Raw genomic sequence first — 20,729 nt, forward strand, 5'->3', positions numbered from 1 at the left:
TTCATCTCAATCACATAATGATCCACCAATCCCATCACCATCATCCATGGAAGAGCACCAACATCCATCAATCCAAGACCAACATGATCCCACTGATACTATTGACATGGAACAAGAGAGAGAGGATCATCTTCGCGAATCCATACTTCATAAGGAGCTAGAGGAGGCACTAAAGGTGAAGGTAGTAGAAACCTTTGAAGTTGACAGCGCGGTTGAAGAACTAGTGAAGAAAGACAATAAGGAGGATTTTGTACTTGAAGATTAAGAAATAGTTGAACAGGAAATCATCAAGGATGAATATGATTTCATACTTAAACACCTGGATCAAGCAATAAATCGATTACCTTTCCGACGTTCGGACATTCAAGGAACCCCCATGGCTTCATGTGGAGAATCTACTAAAGAACGTAGCAGGAAGGAGAAGTTAGGCACTCTGGTGGATAGTGAGCAGCACGATTTGGTATTGGAACAAGTGCAGGAAGCCGGAATTATTGAAGAAGAAGAGGAGGCAGTGGTTCAAGACTTAGGAGATGTTGAACCTCCTTGGGAAAGTCAAGTTATAGAGCCTCCTTCAAAGAAGTTTGAAACTGATGTTAAGGAGTGTGTACAACCTCCAAGGCATATCATGGTTGAAGACTTTAAAGGGGATGATCAAGAGATGGATTCAATCATTAATGAATTCTTATCTACATTTGAATCCTCTCCCATTGGACTTGACATGGAGATGAAAGAAGAAGAAGCACAACCTTCCAGGCCCTTGGTGAATAATGAAGCAAAGATTGAATTGGAAGAAATCTACCAAGAAGAAGAGGTTGATATTGAAGGAGATTGCAAAGAGGTGGAAGTTGTCAAAGAAAAGCACAAGGGAGTGGAGCTTGCAAGATCATTAGAAACACCTCTCCCAAGGCCATTACCATCCAACACAACATTCAAGTGGGTAAAATTCTTATCCTTGACCTTTACTTTCCCACTTGAATATGGGCTACTGGAGACGGATGGTCAACTTAGAGCTCTCTGTGGCATCAAGAGTAAGAGGAAGATGGTTAGTGGTAAGAGTTGTCTTGCAAGGTTCAACATGGTTGTGTGCTCAAAATTTAAACGCAAAGGTTGGTGTAAAGCTCAACTGAATGGATCTACGAAGTTGTTTGGCCGCTTTAGTGAGAATTCAGATTGCCTGCCACCCGGTTGGAACACTAATGATCAACAAGAAGATGGGTGCAAAAGCAACGTTTGGGACCCCGGAATTCAATCTAGAAATCAATACTCGTGGGGCCTTGTCACTTGCTTTAGCTTGCTTGAAGGCTTTTTGCGCCTAGTTTGGGATCCCAGAGGCTGTGGGAATTCCAAACAATGGTGGAGATACTTGGATGAATACAAGCACAAGCTACCATAACAAGGAGCTCCCTAGAATGTCCAAATTAAGGACTTTAACTAAAAGTGCTAGGTGGGAGACAACCCACCATGGTATAATTGTCCCTTTTCAGTTTTAATTCTAGTCTGTGTTGTTTGTTTTTGAGTTTTGATTGGACCTGGAAACATGCATAACATTCATATTAGCATTGCATTCTGTATTTTTGCATCTATTAAAAAAGAAAAATAAAAAAAATTTTCGCACGCGACGCGACAGTGTCGCTGACGCGTCCGTGTCATATGTGTGTTGGGATGAAAAGAAAAGTGAACAGAGTGTCACGCGAAAGCGTGGCTGGAGACGTGCCTTTGGCACAAATTGGTCCATGTGACCACGTCGCTGACGCGTCCGCGTCATGTGGGAAAAACGCCTCCCACACGTCCGCGTCACCCATGCGAACACGTGTCTCAAAATCGACGTAAAAAGGGTGTATGGTCGAAAGTTGAGCTGGAATTGGGCTGGACTCGTACTAGAAGCACAAGCCCTACCACGCGAACGCGTGCGCCACGCGTACCCGCATTTTTCAAAATAGGCCATCCACGCAATCGCGTCCCCCACGCGACCGCGTCACCCAGATTTTTGGCAACATGCATTTAAACAGAGAGTTGTGCGAACACGAGGCTGCACTCACGCCACTAGCACATATCGAGTCACGCGTCCGCATGCCACACGCGTTAGCGTCACTTCATCAAAGTGCGACCCACGCGACCGCGTGCTCCATGCGCTCGCGTCGCCTTCGCCGCACAGCTTATCCAAATCAGCCAAATATCTTATCTTTTCTTCCCCAAATCTAAATATTTTCTTTCCCTTCTTATTTCTTTCTTCCTTCCTTTCTTTTTCTTCTTTTTTCCTTTCAATTGGTGTTAGAAATTTATTTGGGTCATTATTTTTCTTGTGGATTGTTAAGAAATTGCTTGACAATTTTATATTATTTTTTTAAGGGTGCTTGCATGTTCAATTTAATACTTTCCATACCTTATTTAATATGCATGCTTTGTGTTTGTGAAAAAGCCCGTATGGCATTGTGCATTCTTAATTATTCTATCCTTCTACTCTAATGCCTATTTTTCACAAAACCCTTTTTAATATTTTATTAATTAAATATAATTGTCAATACAAACGTTATTGTTAGTTTCTCAGGACTAATAATACATTAAGGCTTTTAATGCTTGATTTACGCTACTCATGCCTTTGCCAGCATGCTAATAAACATCTTGCATTTAATTTCCTCAATTTATCATGCTATGCTTCCATTGATGTCCTAATTTCATGGAATCGCGACCATGTGTTAACGATATTCTTCTTTATTTTGGCATGATTCTTACTAGTACTGCCCTCTCCCTTGCTCTATCCCTTTGACTTCATGTCCCTTTCTCTTCTCCCTTTTTTCAGGATGGCCACTAGGAAGAGTAAAGAGAAAGACTCTACAATGAGCACCGGCTGAGGAACCACAACTCCCGCCCACCTGCACATCTTTACATGCACCAAGGACGGTGCAATCTTTAAGTGGGGGAGGTCGATACCGATCTCCACGGGTTAGTTAGTCCCTTTTCAACACCAATTTTTGTTTTTTATTGTTGCATTTGCATGTTTGATTGCATGTCTGTTTTATTTTGTGCATATTTTAGCACTTGGTTGAAGTAACATTTTTTTTTCAAGAAAATTTTTATAGCATTTCACTAATTTGAATTAAAATTTTTGAAAAACTTGTTTGAAGAAAAATTATATTAGAACATGGTTTAGAGCTCGAACACACAAAACCAGTGAGATTTTGAGCCTATTTGATTGGTTGCATTTTATCAACCAATATATTTTATTTTTTTGTGTTTTTCTCTCTAAAATTGTGATCTTTGTCTTGCTTAATTATATATTTCTATTATTTGATGTATGCATGCACTTATATGATTGAGGCCTTATTTCAATGAGCTTACATACCCATATGGCCTTACCTTTCATTATCCTTTGCAAACCAATGTTAAGCCTATTATACCCCTTTGTTCTTTACTTTAGCTCATCACTAACTCTAAGCGAAAAATAATAATGTCCTTAATTTGAATCCTTGATTTGCTTAGACTAGTGAAAGTGCTCATGAATTAAGTGTGGGAAAAGTGGGTTTGGAAACGTTTGGTTTGGAAATTGAGTATGTTAGACTTTGTGTGAAAATGTGCAAAATAATAGTTGAGCACATATTATTGCATTCAATACTTTAATCATATGCATTGAGAAGAATAAAAGAAAAAAAAAGAAAAAAAGAAAAAAAAGTGAAAAAGAAAAGAAAAAAAGCAAATAATAAAAGGGGACAAAATGCCCCAAAGTAAGTGTTGGTATCAATGCATATGTACTGAACTCAAATTTAGGATGCATGAATATATGGAAAACACAGTTAATGGAAAGTTAGATTTTGTATTTTAATTAAATGGATTGTCTTAAGTTTATGTTAATTAAGGATTCAGATTTTAGTCTACTTTGCCAAATACAATCCTACCTTGAACCTAACCCCATTACAACCCTTAAAAGACCTCTTGATTTGTGTATTGGTGCATTAAATTTTTGTTGATTGTTAGATGAAGAGCAAGCTATAGAAAGCAAGATTAGTAGAGAATTGAGAGAATTGACCCTAGACACTTGAGAGTTAGAATGATATACACTACCAAGTAAGGGTTCAGCGCTTAATTCTATGTCCATGCTTTCATAAGCTATCTTCTTCTTGCAAGTTATTTGTATTGTATTTTGTGAATTGAATTAGTGAAATTCAGTTCATATTTGTTCTTGAAAGATTTATTTACTTTTTCACCAAGTAGGTAGAATCATCTTTGCATGTAGTTACATTCATATAGATAGGTTGCTTTTCATACATTCTATCATTCTTCTTCACTCCTTTATAGCTTCTCTTGAGCTTAGCATGTGGACATGCTAATGTTTAAGTGTGGGGAGGTTGATAAACCACTATTTTATGGTTTGTCTTGTGGTTAATTGAGTGGATTTTATCAATCTTTCATACACTTATTCATACTAAATGCATGGGTTTACATTCTCCTTCCTGATTTTGTGCTATGATTGAAAACATGCTTCTTTGGCCTTATATTTGCTAATATTAATCCTCTCTTATTACCATTAGATGTCGTGATATGTGTGTTAAGTGATTTCAGGGATAACAGGGCATGAATGGCTCAGAGGATGGAAAGGAAGCATGCAAAAGTGGAAGGAATACAAGAAGTTGAAGTAATTGCAAAGCTGTCAGCCTGACCCTCTTACACCAAAACGACCATAACTTTAGCTATAGAAGTTTAAATGATGCGGTTCTAGTTCGTTGGAAAGCTAACATCCGGAGCTTTGCAACGATATATAATTTGCCATAGTTTCCTCAAAGTTAGGTGATGTGAACGCGTAGATGAGGCGCCCGCGTCGCATCTGCGAACTTCAATCCACGCGAACGCGTGGACGACGCCTCCGCGTCACTTTGCTGCGACCTGTACGGACCAGAAAGTGCTGGGAGTGACTTCTGTACTGTTTTTTACCCAGTTATCGGCCCAGAAGATACCGATTAGAGGCTGGGTGTGGAGCAGAATCAGATCATTCAATCATTACTCACAATTTTAGGTTTTAGATGTAGTTTTTAGAGAAAGAGGTTCTCTCCTCTCTCTCTTAGGATTTAGGATTAGGATTGTTTCTTCATACCAGGTTCAATAATTTATGTTTCTCTTTTATTTTTGTTTACTATGAAGCTTTTATTTGTGTTTGATTTATGTTGCCCGATTGGCTTATGAATATTGTCCATGTTAGAATTGACATCTTCATTCAATATAATTTGAGGTATTCCGGATATTTATGATTTCAATTTATCTTTTTATATTCTTGGCTTTAATTGATTAATTGGTAACTCTTGAGTTGTTAAACTCAATGTCTACTGAAAATTGGAATTCTTCAAGAATTAACTCGAGTTCCAATAACTCTAGCCTTTTTCCAAGGAAAGACTAGGACCTGAGGAACCAAACTTATTCCATCCACTTGACTTACCTTCATAGTTAGAGGTTAACTTAGTGGGAGAAAAATCCAATTCGCATCACAATTGATAAGGATAACTGGGATAGGACTTCCAGTTTTCATACCTTGCCAAGAGTTTTATTAGTTATTAATTTATTAATTCTTGCAATCTATTTCTCTTGCTTAAAACCTTTTTCAAACACAAACACTGTTTTTCTATAACCAATAATAAATCATACTTCCCTGCAATTCCTTGAGAAGATGACCCGAGGTTTGAATACTTCGGTTTATAAATTTATTGGGTTTTGTTACTTGTGACAACCAAAACGTTTGTACGAAGGGATTTTCTGTTGGTTTAGAATCTATACTCATAACGCGACTATATTTTTACAAAATTCTTTACTAGCAAAAATCCTAACGTCAGTTGTATATATGAAGCTTGTCTTTGGAGTTGGTGGTGGCTTTTGGTTTGGCTTTGATGGTTTGGAGCTTGGTGGAAGCTTGATTGGAATCAAGTTTGGTGTTTGAGCATATTGGAAATCGGCCAAGGTATAGTTTTGGTTTCTTTTATGTAATATGTAATGTTCATGGATACTTAGGCTAGTTGACCCTAAGATAGGATTAGATGTTGTGGGTGTATGAGTAATCATATGTGAATTGATGTTAATTGTTGGTGTATGGAATTTTGTGGATGATGATGATTGTTGGAGATTGTTAATGTTGATGAGTATTGATGATGATTATTTATATTGATGGTTGATGCACCACTAATTCGTGGTACATCTTATGCTTAATTGAGTGGATTTTATTCACTAATCTCACATTTATTCATAGAGTTTGCATGTTTCACACTTTCCTTCCTGATTTTGTGCTATGATTGAAAACATGCTTTGTTGGCCTTTAATTCACTATTTTTAATCCTCTCTTATTACCATTCAATGCCGTGATATGGGTGTTAAGTGTTTTCAGGTTTTATAGGGCAGGAATGGCTTAGAGGATGGAAAGAAAGCATGCAAAAGTGGAAGGAATACAGGAAATTGAAGGAATCGCAATGTTGTCAAGCCTGACCTCTTTGCATTCAATCAATTATAAATTGAGCTACAGAGGTCCAAATGAGGCAGTTTCAGTTGCGTTGGAAAGCTAACATCGGGGGCTTCAAAATGATATATAATTTGTCATGGTTGCCCTGCAAAGAAGTGATACGCATGCATGCATCATGCGCATGCATGTATTAGCGAAAAAACCAGCGACATGTACGTATCCCAGCGATTTCTGGGCTGTTTCTGGCCCAGTTTCAAACTCGAAAAATACAGATTAGAGGCTGGGAGTGGGGCAAGATGGGAGACAACTTCTTATTATTCACAATTTGAGGTTTTAGATGTAGTCTCTAGAGAGAGAGAGCCTCTCTCTCTCTCTCGCTCTCTCCTCTCTCTCTCTAAGTTTTAAGATTCCTAGTTTTATACTTTTGAGTTGGATATTGACAGAGTTACTACCTCCGTGAAGTTTTTATCATTCTAGTTTGTTTTTTATTTCCTTGCTCTTTTAATTTCCCATTTACCCTGTTCAGAGTTACATATGGATATCTTTAATTTTGGAATTTATTATTGCAAAAGATACTTTTCTATTTAATTTCTTTATCCGTTGATTATTCTCACTTCCATTCTAATTAATTTGATTATTATGTCTTCTTTCTACTCCCTTTACATGTATGCGAACATGGAATCCATGTCAATGGAGTAGGCTCTCAACTTGACTTTGGAGTTAGATTAATATTTGGAGACCCTTGAGTTGGAAGATTCAAGAGTTAAATTGAGTTAGATTAATATTTGGAGACCCTTGAGTTGGAAGACTCAAGAGTTAAATTGTAATTGGGTTTATTGTTGGCTGTCTCTCTAGTCACTAACGCTAATCCTTCTCAATGGAGAGGATTAGGACTTGTGAAATGAGGTCAGCTCAACTACTTGACTTTCCTCCATTCGTTAAGGGTTAACTAAGTAGAAACAACAACCTATTACTATTAATCTTAGGAAATCCAACAAGGATAGAACTTCCGATTAATCTTCTCCTAGTCAATGCTTTTTATTTTAATTATATAAACCTCTCGTTAATTTTCATTGCTTTTATTTATTATCATTTATTTTTCCATTCCTCAATTCCAAAATTTCTCAGAAAACTCACAACCAATAATAAGAACACTTCCCTGCAATTCTTTGAGAGACGACCCGAGGTTTGAATACTTTACTTATTACTTTTTAGGGATTTTGTTACTTGTGACAAACAATCTTTTGTATGAAAGGATCCCTTGTTGGTCTAAGAGCTATACTTGCAACGAGAGTTTATTGTAAAATTCTAGACCACACAAGAGTCCGATCATCAATGGGTATTGAGAATTTTGAGAAATTAAGGTGATGAGTTAATGTAAAATATTTATGGTGGGTTGGAATAAAGGATATTGATGATTATGATGTTTGATAACATATATTGATGGTGATTTTGTGGTTGTTGAGGATTGTTGGGTATCATTGGTGTTGATGAGCTTTCTGATGGATTTGGTTAATGATGGATAGAGTTTGATAATGATTTTTGGAATTTATGAGGTTTTGTTTTGGTAGTTGAGGTTGTTGTTGATTGATTATGTTTATGAGTGTGGCTTTATGATTAAGTAGGAAATTACGGATTTGGTAGTGAGATATGGTATAATGGTTGAGCAATTTAAGTGAAATTGAGGAGAATGATATGAAGAGGTAATGTGTTGTGTGTGGTAGTGGTTTATGATGATTGGGTAGGTTTTGATTTGGTTTTGAATGAAAAGTTGGTTAAAATTGAGTTTGTGAGATTTTGGGTAAAAATGGATTTTTGGTAAACTTTGTCTGATCATAACTTTTGCCTCGGTTTTCAAAATTTATTGAATTTAGATTAGAATTAAAGATTATTGAAAACCCTTCGATTTGATATAAAGTTTACAAAATTTAGAATTTTATAGAGGAAGTTATGATAATTCAAAGTTGGTGTTGAGAAGGAAGGGTAGTGAACTTGGTGATTGTTGGTAGTGAATTGAGAAGATGATGAACTAATGAGTTCGGAATGGAATTAAGAACCAATGATGGCTAGTATGAGCTGGTGGACATGGAAGGAAAGTGTGCAGGGCCCATATCCCTGGCGTAGCAGATTTCTCTGCTGCATGAGTGTATATTGATGAAAGAGATTTGAGATGAGAAATGGTGATGACGGTGATGATTTGTGGTTGATGGATAGTGGTTGAGATGAGTTGGGAACTCGGAGTTATAGTGATGAATTGATGGTTTATATGGAAGTGTGCGGGGCCTATATCCCTGGTGTAGCAGAATGTGCTGCTGCATGACTGGTTGTTGTTGAGAGTGTGCGGACCCTATATCTCCGGCGTGGCAGATGATTCTGTCGCATGATTTGTTGAATGTTGAGAGTGTACGGGGCCTATAACCCCAGCATGGCAGATTGTTCTGCTACATGAATTGTTTGTGGATGGTTGCTTCTCTGTTGCAGGAAGTGTGCGGGGCCTATATCCTTGACGCAGCAGACTGCAGGAGTGTGCAGGGCACTATATCTCTGACATGGCTGAAAAGGCTACATCCGAGAGGATGTGTCGGGTTGACATTTACGGAAGTGATATCACGAGCCAATAGGATAGACATTCATCATGTGCATCTCTTATGTGCTTGCTTGCTTTGACTACTTGGGTTTGCCTAATTGTATAATATACCTACTTGCTTCTTAAATTACTTGTTGTACATGTATATTACACGTGTTTTACTTGTTTGCATTAATTGTGATTTGTCTGGTACTGAGGAGGTTAGGAAGGTGGTGGCAATGAGATCGCACGGAGGTTAGGTTGATGAAGGTTGTGGGATACAGCGGTGTAATTAGTAATTGTTAGAATCCCCCTAAGTTTAGATAACTCTGGTTTATGGTTAAAGTTCTTTATTTATTTATTTTGTACTAAGCTTGAATACTCGTATGCGATGTGAAGTTTTAGGATTGCCTTCGGCGTTCCGGGGCCTTACATCTTACATCATTGGGCACTGTTACCTTACTGAGAACCTCCGGTTCTCATTTCATACTTTGTTGTTATTTTTCAGATGTAGGACGTAATCTACTTCAGTGAGATTGCAGACATAGTGATAGAGCAGAGTATGGTTCATTCCTTGTTTATTTCTTTTTTACTTTCGTCATAGCATTCTCTCACCTTTTGTATATTTATCTTTATTGCCTTAGAGGCTTATATGAGAGATAGGCTGTATAAGTTGTTTTAATTCTAAAACTCTGTATCTGTCTATTTGTAACTAGTCGGCTTAAACTCTGCAAGCTGCGGCTAGTTCTCTATGATTATTATATTCTTATATTTATATATATGTTTTATTCTCTTATACCTATACCTTGTATCTTATGCGTTTAGTTACCGTGTGCAAACGCTTCACGTGTGTAATTCCGCATTATGCGACTTTGAGCTTTAATCCTTCATCCAGCTCCTAGAATTATATTATTTCCTCATATATATATGTGTGTGTGTGTGTGTGTGTGTGTGTGTGTGTGTGTGTGTGTGTTGTGTGTGTGTGTGTGTGTGTGTGTGTGTGTGTGTGTAAGCCTTAGAATTGTTGTAATCTCTAATTAACCTTTGCTTTACGGCTAGAGGTAAAGGTTAGAGTAATTGGGGTGTTACAAGGTGCATGTATTGGCGTATGAAGCACCAAGGAAGTGGTGTATCGGGCGCCACTTTGAAGGTTAAAATAAGTCCCAGGACGTTCTGGATCTTGGTGGCGTATGAAACTCCATAAGTGTGGCGTATAAGACACCAATTTGGAGCTTGATTGAAGCCCCTAGGAGTTGCCTATGATTTGGCATACAAAATGCCAAGGTTGTGGCATAAAAAACACCAATTTGAGGTCCCTAGGAGGCATAGTAGCTAGAATCTTGATTTAACTCTTAAAATCTTTCAATATTACGATTTTAAATGAGTCATTCGATTTTACAAAATTTGTACTAGGTCTGACAATTTTATGATTTAAATCTTGTTAAGATTTTACGTTTTACGTACTTAATTTACTTTTTCGATTTTACGTAAAATCTCGATTTTCTCTACCTTGCTGGGAGGTGTACACTTTCAAAGGCATATGGGGCGCTATTTGAGTGGCATATGGGGCGCCTCATAATTTGGGGATATAAAGATGCTCATTGTTCGTGGTCGAAACGGAACATCCACCATATACTATTATCTATCTTTGGAAAATTCTGGATGTTAGCTTTCTAATGCCACTGAATGCGTTTCATTTGGACCTTTAAAACTCAAGTTATGATCGTTGGAATATGAGGGGGTCATTGTCTTGGCATACAATACGCCAAGAGTGGCGTGTGGAAAAAGAATGGTAATTTGTACCCTCAAATTCAGCATCCACTATGGACCAACATATGTCATTGGAAAGATATGGAAGTTATCTTTCTAATGCGGTTAAAACTGCTTCATTTGGACGTCTCTGGCTCAAGTTATCCTTGTTGGAGTATGAAGAGGTCAGTGTTGCAATTTCTCTTTGAAATTCCTTGCACTTTTTCCAACCTTTGCTTTCTTGGGAGTGTGCTTCCTCTTGCATACCACCTTCCTTGATTCTCTCAAAGGCTTCTTTGATTGTCCTTGTCCTCATTTGTTCTTGCCTTAAATCTTTCAACAACTCCCTAAACATATCAAAGCACAAAGCAACTCCAAGAAATATTGATTAAAGCACAAAAATCTCAATTAACATCAGGAATTCACTAACTTTTTTCAAAGAAGGAAAATTCAACAAACATTGATTAAAAGCATGAAAATCTTAATAAAAAACAAGAGATCACTAACTTTATTCAAAGAAAGAATGGCTAAAAATAACTAAATATGCTCATGCATCACAACACCAAACTTAAGATCTTGTTTGTCCCCAAACAAGGCAAGAACTATGCACAAAAGATTTCCTTGATTGAATTGTGTTGAATAATTGCTTGAAGTCTAATTAAGTGACATGATCAAGAGATAATGGGGTGAACTTAATCATATGCTTATGCATGAATTCCAATACTTGTTAGTCCTTATACTTGAAAGTCTTAGAGCTTAGAAAATTCATTCGAATGATATTATAGAGGTCTCTTTATACATTTTCACCTCAAAGACAGCATTTCTTCTTTCTTTTTCTTCTTATGATAATTGTTTTCTTTTCTTAATCCTTTTATTTTTGAGGTGATTGCACTTGGCTTTGCCTCTAAGCATTTTATCTCAAGGCGGCTTTTAAATTAATCTTTCAATCGACACTCCCGAACCAGTTGGTTCAAGGTATCGGGTGTTTAAACACCCTTGGGATTTACTTGCTCAAGAAAACTAAAAACAATAATTAAAACCTAAACTAAGGAGAAAATAAACTAAGAAACCCTAAATTTTAGAGAGAAATTGGAGCTTCTCTCTCTAGAATTATATCCCAAAACATGATTAAAAAAAAAAACCTATACTAAAACTATTCTAACACTACCTGGTTGATCCTCCCTTGGTCTATGCTTCAAATACTTCAGAAATGAGTTAGATTAGGTCCAAAATTGGCCTAAAATCATGACCCACCTGTTCACTTAAGTGAATCACGTGCAGCAAGTCATACGTATGCATTTACGATGCGTACACACGATTTGAAAAAGATACATACGCATGAGAGATGAGTATGCGGAAATTGGCGATTTTCCAAAAGATGCGTACACATGAGTCATGCGTACGCAAAACTGGGCAGATTTCTAAAAGTTCATTTCTTCCTGATTTCTCCAATTTTGCATGCTTTTTCTCCATTTTTCAAATCATTTTTGCCTTCAAAACCTTAAATCACTCAAACAAACATATCAAGGCATCGAATGAGAGAAAAGTGAATTAAAATTGAACATTTTAAGCATAAAAAACATATTTTTCATAATTAAGCACAATTAGGAAGAGATTCATAAAACATGCAATTTCAAGTAATAAATGCAAGGTAAGTTGATAAAATCAACTATTTTCAAGCCAACAATAGTCGTAAAATATGAATTTATTGGGCTTCTTCGATGGTGCTCGAGTGTTGGCACCCTACTTCCGACATTCAAGCCTGGCCCCAATGAAGACCACAACATGAGTGTCCAGTGCCAACTCTTGGAGCCCACATTCAAGTGATTTTTTCACTCCCGGTGGCCTAAAATTGTATCCAAGTTAGGTGTTAGTGGATCAAGCCCAGCGCCAAGTCCATATCTGCTCCCAGGAAGCTCTAAATTCAATCTTAAGATTCAAGATTTGAATTATTAGTTAGCATGAACTTCTTCTAAAAAGAAAAGATTTAGTTGTTAAGATTTAATTTTAGATTATATTTGAATTGCTGTTTTTATCTATCTTATCCTTCAAAAAAAAAGATTAGATTTAGTTTTTGAATTTGAATTCTAGGATAGAAGTTAGGATATAAATAAGTGAACGTATAGTTCACAGAATAAGGGAATCAGAGGATCATAACTGGATTAATCCAGCATCTCATTAGCTTTAGGCTATTTTCTTTATCATGAGTAACTAAACCTCTCTTGTTAAAGATTAGGAGCTCTATTTGATTTTATGGATTGGTAATGTAAGCGTTTTCTTTATTTTGATTAATGCATTAATATTTTTTTTAAGATTGAGTCTCATTCTTCATCTTTAATGGTTAGAAGTATTAGAAAATATTCTAGGAATTAACTTAAAACTCTTTGTCATAATTTTCAACTTGAGTAGGAATAGTATTTTGAAAGTTGTGCGGCGTTAAGTCAGAATTGTGCTTAACCTTTTCTCTTAATTAATTGATCAAAGAATTGACGATTAGTTAAGTTAAGAAAAATTGAATTTTCAAGGAATTGAAATTTTATTATATATGATTTGTCGTGAAAATATTTTTGTATGAGTCAAAGTAATAAAACATAAGCATTACTTTTTCTAAAGGTTAAACATCTCTCAAACCTTTTAACATCTCATTCATTGATTACTTTCTCAATTTCATAAACATTCTCTCATTCACAATCAAACACTCTTCTTCATTGTTCCTTGCTATTTCAAGATTTAACTTCAAGATTTACATCCTCTTGTCAAGATTCGATTAATCTGATTAGAAGATTCAAAAGTTGCTTGATTATTGTGATATTACTTGGAGCGATTTAGTATACTTGTCGATATTTGAGTGTATCAAATTTTTAGTTCATCATGAAGCTGATGCTGAAGGAGACAAGCTAAAGTCCAAGCACAAAGAAACTGCTGAAGGGGTCAAGTTGCTAAACAAAAAATCCCAACTCAGGTAATTATTATTATTATTATTATTATTATTATTATTATTATTATTATTATTATTGGCATTCCTATTCATGATGAGGATTAGTATTATTATTATTAACATTCACACAGGGGACGGAGTTTAGTTTAGACAATGGAATCATAGTCCCCCTCTCCCAATTTTTTTATAAAAAATTAATAATATTTTTTTAAAAAATAAAAAATAGTTCAGTTGGTTCACATACTTTACTATGACTTAAATGAAAATTTCAAGTCACTAAAAATTCGAAGAGTATCATTATAAACTATTTTATATTTTTTATTTATAAAATTATTTATTTATTATCTTATTAATAACAAACTTAAAGAATAATTATATTTATAAATTTTATTTTAATATAAATATTATTATTAAATTTTTATGTTAAATTTTGGTCCCTCCAAATTTTTGTTTCAAGCTCTGCTATTAAATTCATGTTGTTGTTGTTATTGCTATGCTATCATAGAATATAGACTATAAGAAATGTTAAGAAATGGATTTTAAAAACTAAAAGTGAAAAGTGCAACAAATTTTTTATAAAAAGGACAATTGCATCCACTATTGTTATTGTTGCTTCACATTCAACTGAAATTTTAAGAGAGACTATTCAAAAAATTAGTGCAGCAACTCCTGAAAAGTTGACCTCCTTCATGAAATTTATTTTAACTCCAAAATTTAAGCCACCAACAAAATACCCTTCATAATGTCCTTTTATAATTTGTAATAGTCTAAGTAGAACAATGTGCATTTATCTTTTAAAAAGATGTGAAAAATTGCTATAGTTAAACAATGTTATGTTTTTTATGGTGTAATTTTTGAAATTTGTATGATTTTGTTGTTGCTATAGCCTATGAAATTTTAGATTGTGATATCATACTTATACACTTTGTGATTTAGCACAAACAGCACTTGTTTCATAGTGCTGCAAACAAACTTAATCTTTCAATTCATTGTATGTCATCAATACATTACATAGCACTTAAGAAATTTAAAGATTAGATTACATAATTATCATTTATTAATTATAAAATTCAACAATCTAAAACCTAAATAAACACCAAAAGCAATTGTAAAAACTTTTTTAAAGTCTTAACATCACTCTCTAAATTTATCGTCCTCTAAATTAATATAAAACCTCTTACGGAATAAATGTCACACAAACTAATTCATCACATCTAAAAATAGCTCTACCCTCGAAGTAGTGGGATCAAGTGCGCACTGAAAATTTGAAAATTTTTTAGTAGTTCTTAATAATATAGATTAGTTGTCCCTAACACAAAACTAATTTTGCCCCCACAACAAATTAATATAAGTTATTGACAACTCTTGCAGCTATTTTCATGTTTGAAATAAGATTGAATAGTAATTTTAGCTCTTTGATTGGTTGAAAAAATAAAAAATCTACCTCTAAAATCATACATTAGGTGGTGTGATATTCGACTTATTAAAACTTTTCAAAATTTTAAAATCTAAAACATAATAAAATGATCTTTAGTAATTTATTGGTTAGATAATTTAAAAAATAATCATATTTTACATATTACAATATTATAGTACAATTATAAAAATTATTATCATATTATATATATATGCTTTCACTATCAAAACTTTTTGAATCTGTCACTCGAATTCACATTCATCAGCCCAACAGAAGAAATCACATACTACAAAATAAGAAACATAAGTGAATCTAATGGTTTCATTTTCTTTAAACACATAATTTCATCTCATAATTTGGACAATTATAAAATAATCTTCCAAAATTTTTTACCATCGTTAAGTAGTTGCACTTGCAAAATACAGCATTCTTGCGCGCAGCATTTCATTCCTTCTATAAGATCTTTCAATAAAATTATTCTTATTTGATCTACTTTGACTTCTCCCTTTAGCTCCCATCATAGGATTTTATTTAGAAATAAAAAATTCATATTTTTTCAAAAATTATTTTTGAACTTTAATTTCTCCAATACGATTTTTTTGTTTAGAGCAAGTTCGCCTAACTCCCTTTAATTTTTTTTTAATCTCGCATTTTTAATCCATTATCATCATTTTCAAATAGTATATAAATCTACAAACAGTATATAGAAGTACACAAAAATATACAAAGAACAAACATGTCTTTTTCAAGGATTTTTTTAATTATAAATTAAAAAAATAAGCCACATTTAACAATGGCAACCATTATTATCGTTTCCAAAAATAATAGGTACACCGGAATTAGCCATATTTAACAAAAAAATTTTAATTATAAGTCATATTTTATTTTGAAAGAAATTTTAAAAATATAAATACTTTTTGAAGAAGCCATACTTTTTTAATTATAAATCGTATTTTATTTTGAAAGAAATTTTAAAAATATAAATAATCTTTGAAGAAGCCATACTTGTTGTTTGTGTATTTTTGTGTACTCTTATATACTGTTTGTATATCTATATATTATTTAGAGATAATGATAATAGATTAAAAACGTGGAATTGAAAAAAATTAAAAGAAGTTCGTCGAAGATTAGGCAAACTCTGTAATTTTTATAGAGTTCAGAAAACTTGTTCTAAACAAAAAAAATCGTATTTAAAGAATTGGAATTCAAACATAACTTTTGAAAAAATATAAATTTTTTTATTTCTAAATAAAATCCTCCCATCATGTATGCAAAAAAATGAATTAAAAAAAAGAGAAGGCAAAAATTTACAAATTAAGAATTTATAAATTAAAAATAAACTAATTTAGATATTATAAATCAATTTTTGATATAATTTGAACCATAACCATTTTTATCCACACCAACATATAATTGAAATACTATCAATTTATCTTCACACCAACATATAATTAAAGGCCAATTCTATGGTGCTTATAAATTTTTGTCTAAATGTTGTTTAACTTACTTTTTGTAATAAATTATGATTTTTTAAAAATTATTTATTTTTATATCTTTTAAATTAAATAATAATTTTTAACCTTTTTTAATAAATAAGCATCACATTGACACTTTCTACATCATCAATGATTCTTTTTTAAGAGATTGACAAAAATATACGATTTAAAATTTAAGAGATTCAATTGGTCATTTATTAAAGTGGAGAATTAAATTAGATAATTTGAATTTCAAAAACATTTAAACATTTAAACTATGTTTGATTTGATAGAAAATAAATTAAAAAAATAAATAAATAAATAAATAAAAAATAATATTTTCTTTTGTTTGATTATTAAAAAAATTAGAAAAAAAAATTTGTACATATCCCACCAGAAAGATTTTGTTTCCATCACATACATGGAAACAAGAAAAAAAAATGCTAAAATTTTATTTTTCCAATACTCTTATATTATTATAATAAAAGTTTATATTTAAACATTATATATTTTAGATAAATAATTTATTTTCTATTCATCCAAACAACATACAAATAACTCAATTTTTTCTTTCATTTTTTTTTCCTCTTATTTTCTTTCCAACATCCAAACAAAGTGTTACTCGTTTGCATCAACCGACCAACTCTAGCCCAGCAAATATCAATAAGAAAAGAAAAGTGAAGACGACCTAAAGCTCTCCGCTTTCACTTACCAAAATTTGCCCATCTCTTACTTAATTCAAGGGAACCAATCATTATTTAGGACGCATAACAACCAAGTAAAAGGAAGAGCCTATAAAGATCACATGATAACTAGCTGCTCTTACATTTTTGTCTGCTCAAACCTATGCTTTATACAAATTGAAGTGGATAAAACGTTGTGACAACTGCTTTTATGTATATCTATCTACACAAACTTAACAACCAAACGAAACGCCAATCAAAGCTGATAGCTGAAAAATCACTCTCTCCTCTTGTTCTTTTTCTCATTTTTCTCAACCGAATTCTTCAACTGCAAAACCATAAGAAAAATGTTCGTCAATCATACTAAATACAAATCATTTAAGCAACACAAATAAAAAGTGTAAAATCTTCTCTAAAAAGTACCATTATAACAAGAATCCGCACAAAGATTGCAGCCAAATCAGTAAACAGAGTCATGGCATGCTTCACATAATCTAGATCACCAAAGTGTGCCCTCTCAATTATTTCTTGGGTATCTACGATCACGTAACCCACAAATACCAAGAGTCCAAAATACAACTGCACGAGTTGCAAATAAGGCAATCAGAAAATATAAAAAATATCAAGAATCGAACATTACATTAATCTTAAAGTTAATGCCGTAAAAGATTGGTGCCTCAGGGATTGATAATTTTACTATAAGAATCAAAAGACTATAATATTTCATTTTTAGTCTTAAATAAAATCATCATCAGTCCTCATTTTCAGTGACCGTTTTTTAGTGATTTACTTGTATGTTATATTTTGGTCCTCTAACACAATATGCTAACAAGAATTATGGCTTAGTTAAATTACCTCAAACTTAAAAAGTGCTATCGAACCACCAAAGATGGAGGAAGCGAAATGCAGCCACATAAGAAGAGACAACCCAGAAGAAAGCATGCCGCCAAGGTAGAGGTACTCCCTACGCTTTGCAACCAAAGCTGCCGCTGAGAAACATGCGAAGGCCAAGGAAGTTCCCACAAACGCAGTAAAGATAAGGCTGCAAACAAAATATGACAAAATCAACGGTTAAAAAGCATTAAAAGTTCAGATATTAGATAACTCAGATTGTTAGCAGAGATTAACTTCTTATACTGCTTTCAATAAATGGATCTTTTGACAAAAGAGACCTAGATACATCAACTTTGGCACAATAAGATCTGTTAGAGAATTCAACTATAGTAAATTCTGAAAATTATAAGTGTTACTCTGTAATTCTTAAATATGGACTATGGCATGCTACTAGAATCAAGATCAGATCAAATTAGCCAAAATAAAATAATCATTAATTCAAATACTTAAAAACAAGAAAGAAAGAAATACGCGCAATGTAATGTTCTCTATTTCATCTTAAATTTAGGATTTCGCAGTGATGGCAACAAAGAATTTAATTGCTACGAACTGAGCTTGTAACAAAATTTTACATTGACATTCAACCATACGCTACAATATAGACAATTTATTGGATAGCACATCCACCCAAAAAAGATAAAAAAAGGACCTATCTTGGCCTATGTGGCAGCATATGATTAGATATTATTGTCTTGAATTGATTGTACATACAAATTGAACGTGATCACAAAACTCATCACCAATATACATGCACAATAAATTACAATCAGCAGCAACTAAAGCTATAAAATTCAGCAGAGAAGACAAAGATTCACGCCAAGATAATAAAAAAGCCATAGTTATAACCGAAAATAGTACAGTAAAATTCAAATACAAAAATACACAGCGACATACCTTGGTTCAACTTGAATAGCCAGATCAATAAGAGGTCCAATGTAGGCACCTTGAAACAGGGCCGAAACCATCAACAAAGTAACCCTCTTTTGCTACAAACATCAACAACACAAAAGAGTGAATATCAAACAAATGATACAAATTAAAGAAACCAAGAAACGAGCAGAGAGCTTCATTCCACAGGAGAATATCCAAATCCATATCATATATCATACCTCTTCAAAAGGAGGTGTGGACATCAACCACACATAGCTTCCAATGGAAGCCAAAGCAGTGAGTAAACCTCCAATATTCCACAGCACATGAAGGTAAGCACCAACAGCTGAAGCAACCACAGCGCAACATAGCGTAAAATAAACCTGTAATCAAATTACATCACTCAATCCGTCACAAACAATCTCTTGACTATATGTAAGACGATATATATGCTACATATGAAATTGTTCTATAAATATGTCATCACAGAGATCAACATAACCAAAATAAACTTCTCTCAAATTTTCCAATGCGATGAAACATGAATTTCTGCTCACAATCATGCATGGCTAACTCAGAATTCCAATTCACTTATCCGCAATAATCTAACGAACACATTCACCATCTATTTATCTATTCTTAATTACCCTATAAAATAGAATCCACGATAAATGTAATTACCAAGAATCCATATTAACAATGTCTAGCATATACACTAATATTACTAGTAGTAGTCAGCGATGAAATCGAATTCAAACTACCTGCTTGAGATGATTCTGAACTACGGGAGAGATCTGATGGAAGTTCTTGAGAGCATCGTAGCTCCAGCGGGTTCGGGAAGAATCGAAGAACGAAGTAAAAGAATCCATTATTATTTTATTCTTCCTTCCCTCTTTTGATTTTGATCAAAGAGACAGAGCGCAACGAAACGAAGATTGCAATATTGTAAGGGGAGATAGATGGATAAATTGATTAGTGTAGAAGGAAAGCGCGAGAATCTGGAGCTTATTTATAGGTTGCCGGGTCTTCGCGAAGATTCTCGGTTCGTGGAAAGTTCTGGTGTTGCCTAAGCAACTTCTTGAACCGTAACTCGAATTTATAGCGATGGACCCCACCAACCGCTGAAGCCTCAAGTTTTTATTGGTTGACTTACGTGGATGTATACTTCCTTGTGAGTTGTGATCATGGCTGATTGGTCATTTGGTCCTTTTCCGTAATATACTCAGAAAGATCCTCATAAATAAGTAGCAAGTTCCTTTTTGCACACTTTTTTTAATAGAGTTGTAAAAAAAACTAAGGCTAATCCTAGACTTTAATTTTAATGGTCACAATGTAAAATATTTTATTTAATCGTGTAATTTTATCTATTTTTAAATATTTATTTATATAATTAATGTGAAAATTAATTATTTTTATAAAATTATTTTATACTAATAATATATCAAAAATTAAATTCTAAAATATATAGTTTTTTTATTCTTTATAATTGGTAATTTGTATAGATCGAATTTTGTTTTATTTTTGCATGTACTTTTTTTAAATAGTTATTTCAATGCCGTCACAAAATTTTGAATTAAATAGATAAATTATTTGCTAAATAAAAAAAAAATTTGTCACTTGGATAAAGTTAATCATCAATGATGTCTGAAAATTTTGATATTGACAAAAATAATTCTAATAGACATAAACAACAAATAAACTCTT

General features: G+C 33.5%; 1 protein-coding gene across 1 annotated transcript; it reads right to left on the reverse strand.

Annotated features, from left to right (window-relative positions):
* Positions 1 to 17,100: 17,100 nt before the first annotated feature.
* LOC107484940 (bax inhibitor 1) lies at positions 17,101 to 20,076 on the reverse strand. Its single transcript, XM_016105495.3, has 6 exons — positions 19,787 to 20,076; positions 19,265 to 19,408; positions 19,050 to 19,141; positions 18,117 to 18,303; positions 17,685 to 17,840; positions 17,101 to 17,589 (listed from the first exon to the last, which is right to left on the reverse strand). Exons 1-6 carry the CDS (start codon positions 19,892 to 19,894, stop codon positions 17,539 to 17,541), a joined length of 738 nt encoding a protein of 245 aa, XP_015960981.1. The 5' UTR covers positions 19,895 to 20,076; the 3' UTR covers positions 17,101 to 17,538.
* Positions 20,077 to 20,729: the final 653 nt, after the last annotated feature.

Source organism: Arachis duranensis, chromosome 1 (assembly GCF_000817695.3).
Source record: "Arachis duranensis cultivar V14167 chromosome 1, aradu.V14167.gnm2.J7QH, whole genome shotgun sequence".
Classification (NCBI taxonomy): Eukaryota; Viridiplantae; Streptophyta; class Magnoliopsida; order Fabales; family Fabaceae; genus Arachis; species Arachis duranensis.

Coding starts and splice junctions, on each gene's coding strand:
- LOC107484940 (XM_016105495.3), bottom strand. CDS start 19,894: ATGGATTCTTTTACTTCGTTCTTCGATTCTTCCCGAACCCGCTGGAGC. Junction 19,142..19,264: donor CCACACCTCCTTTTGAAGAG/GTATGATATATG, acceptor TGATGTTTGTAG/CAAAAGAGGGTTACTTTGTT. Junction 18,304..19,049: donor GCTATTCAAGTTGAACCAAG/GTATGTCGCTGT, acceptor TTTTGTTTGCAG/CCTTATCTTTACTGCGTTTG.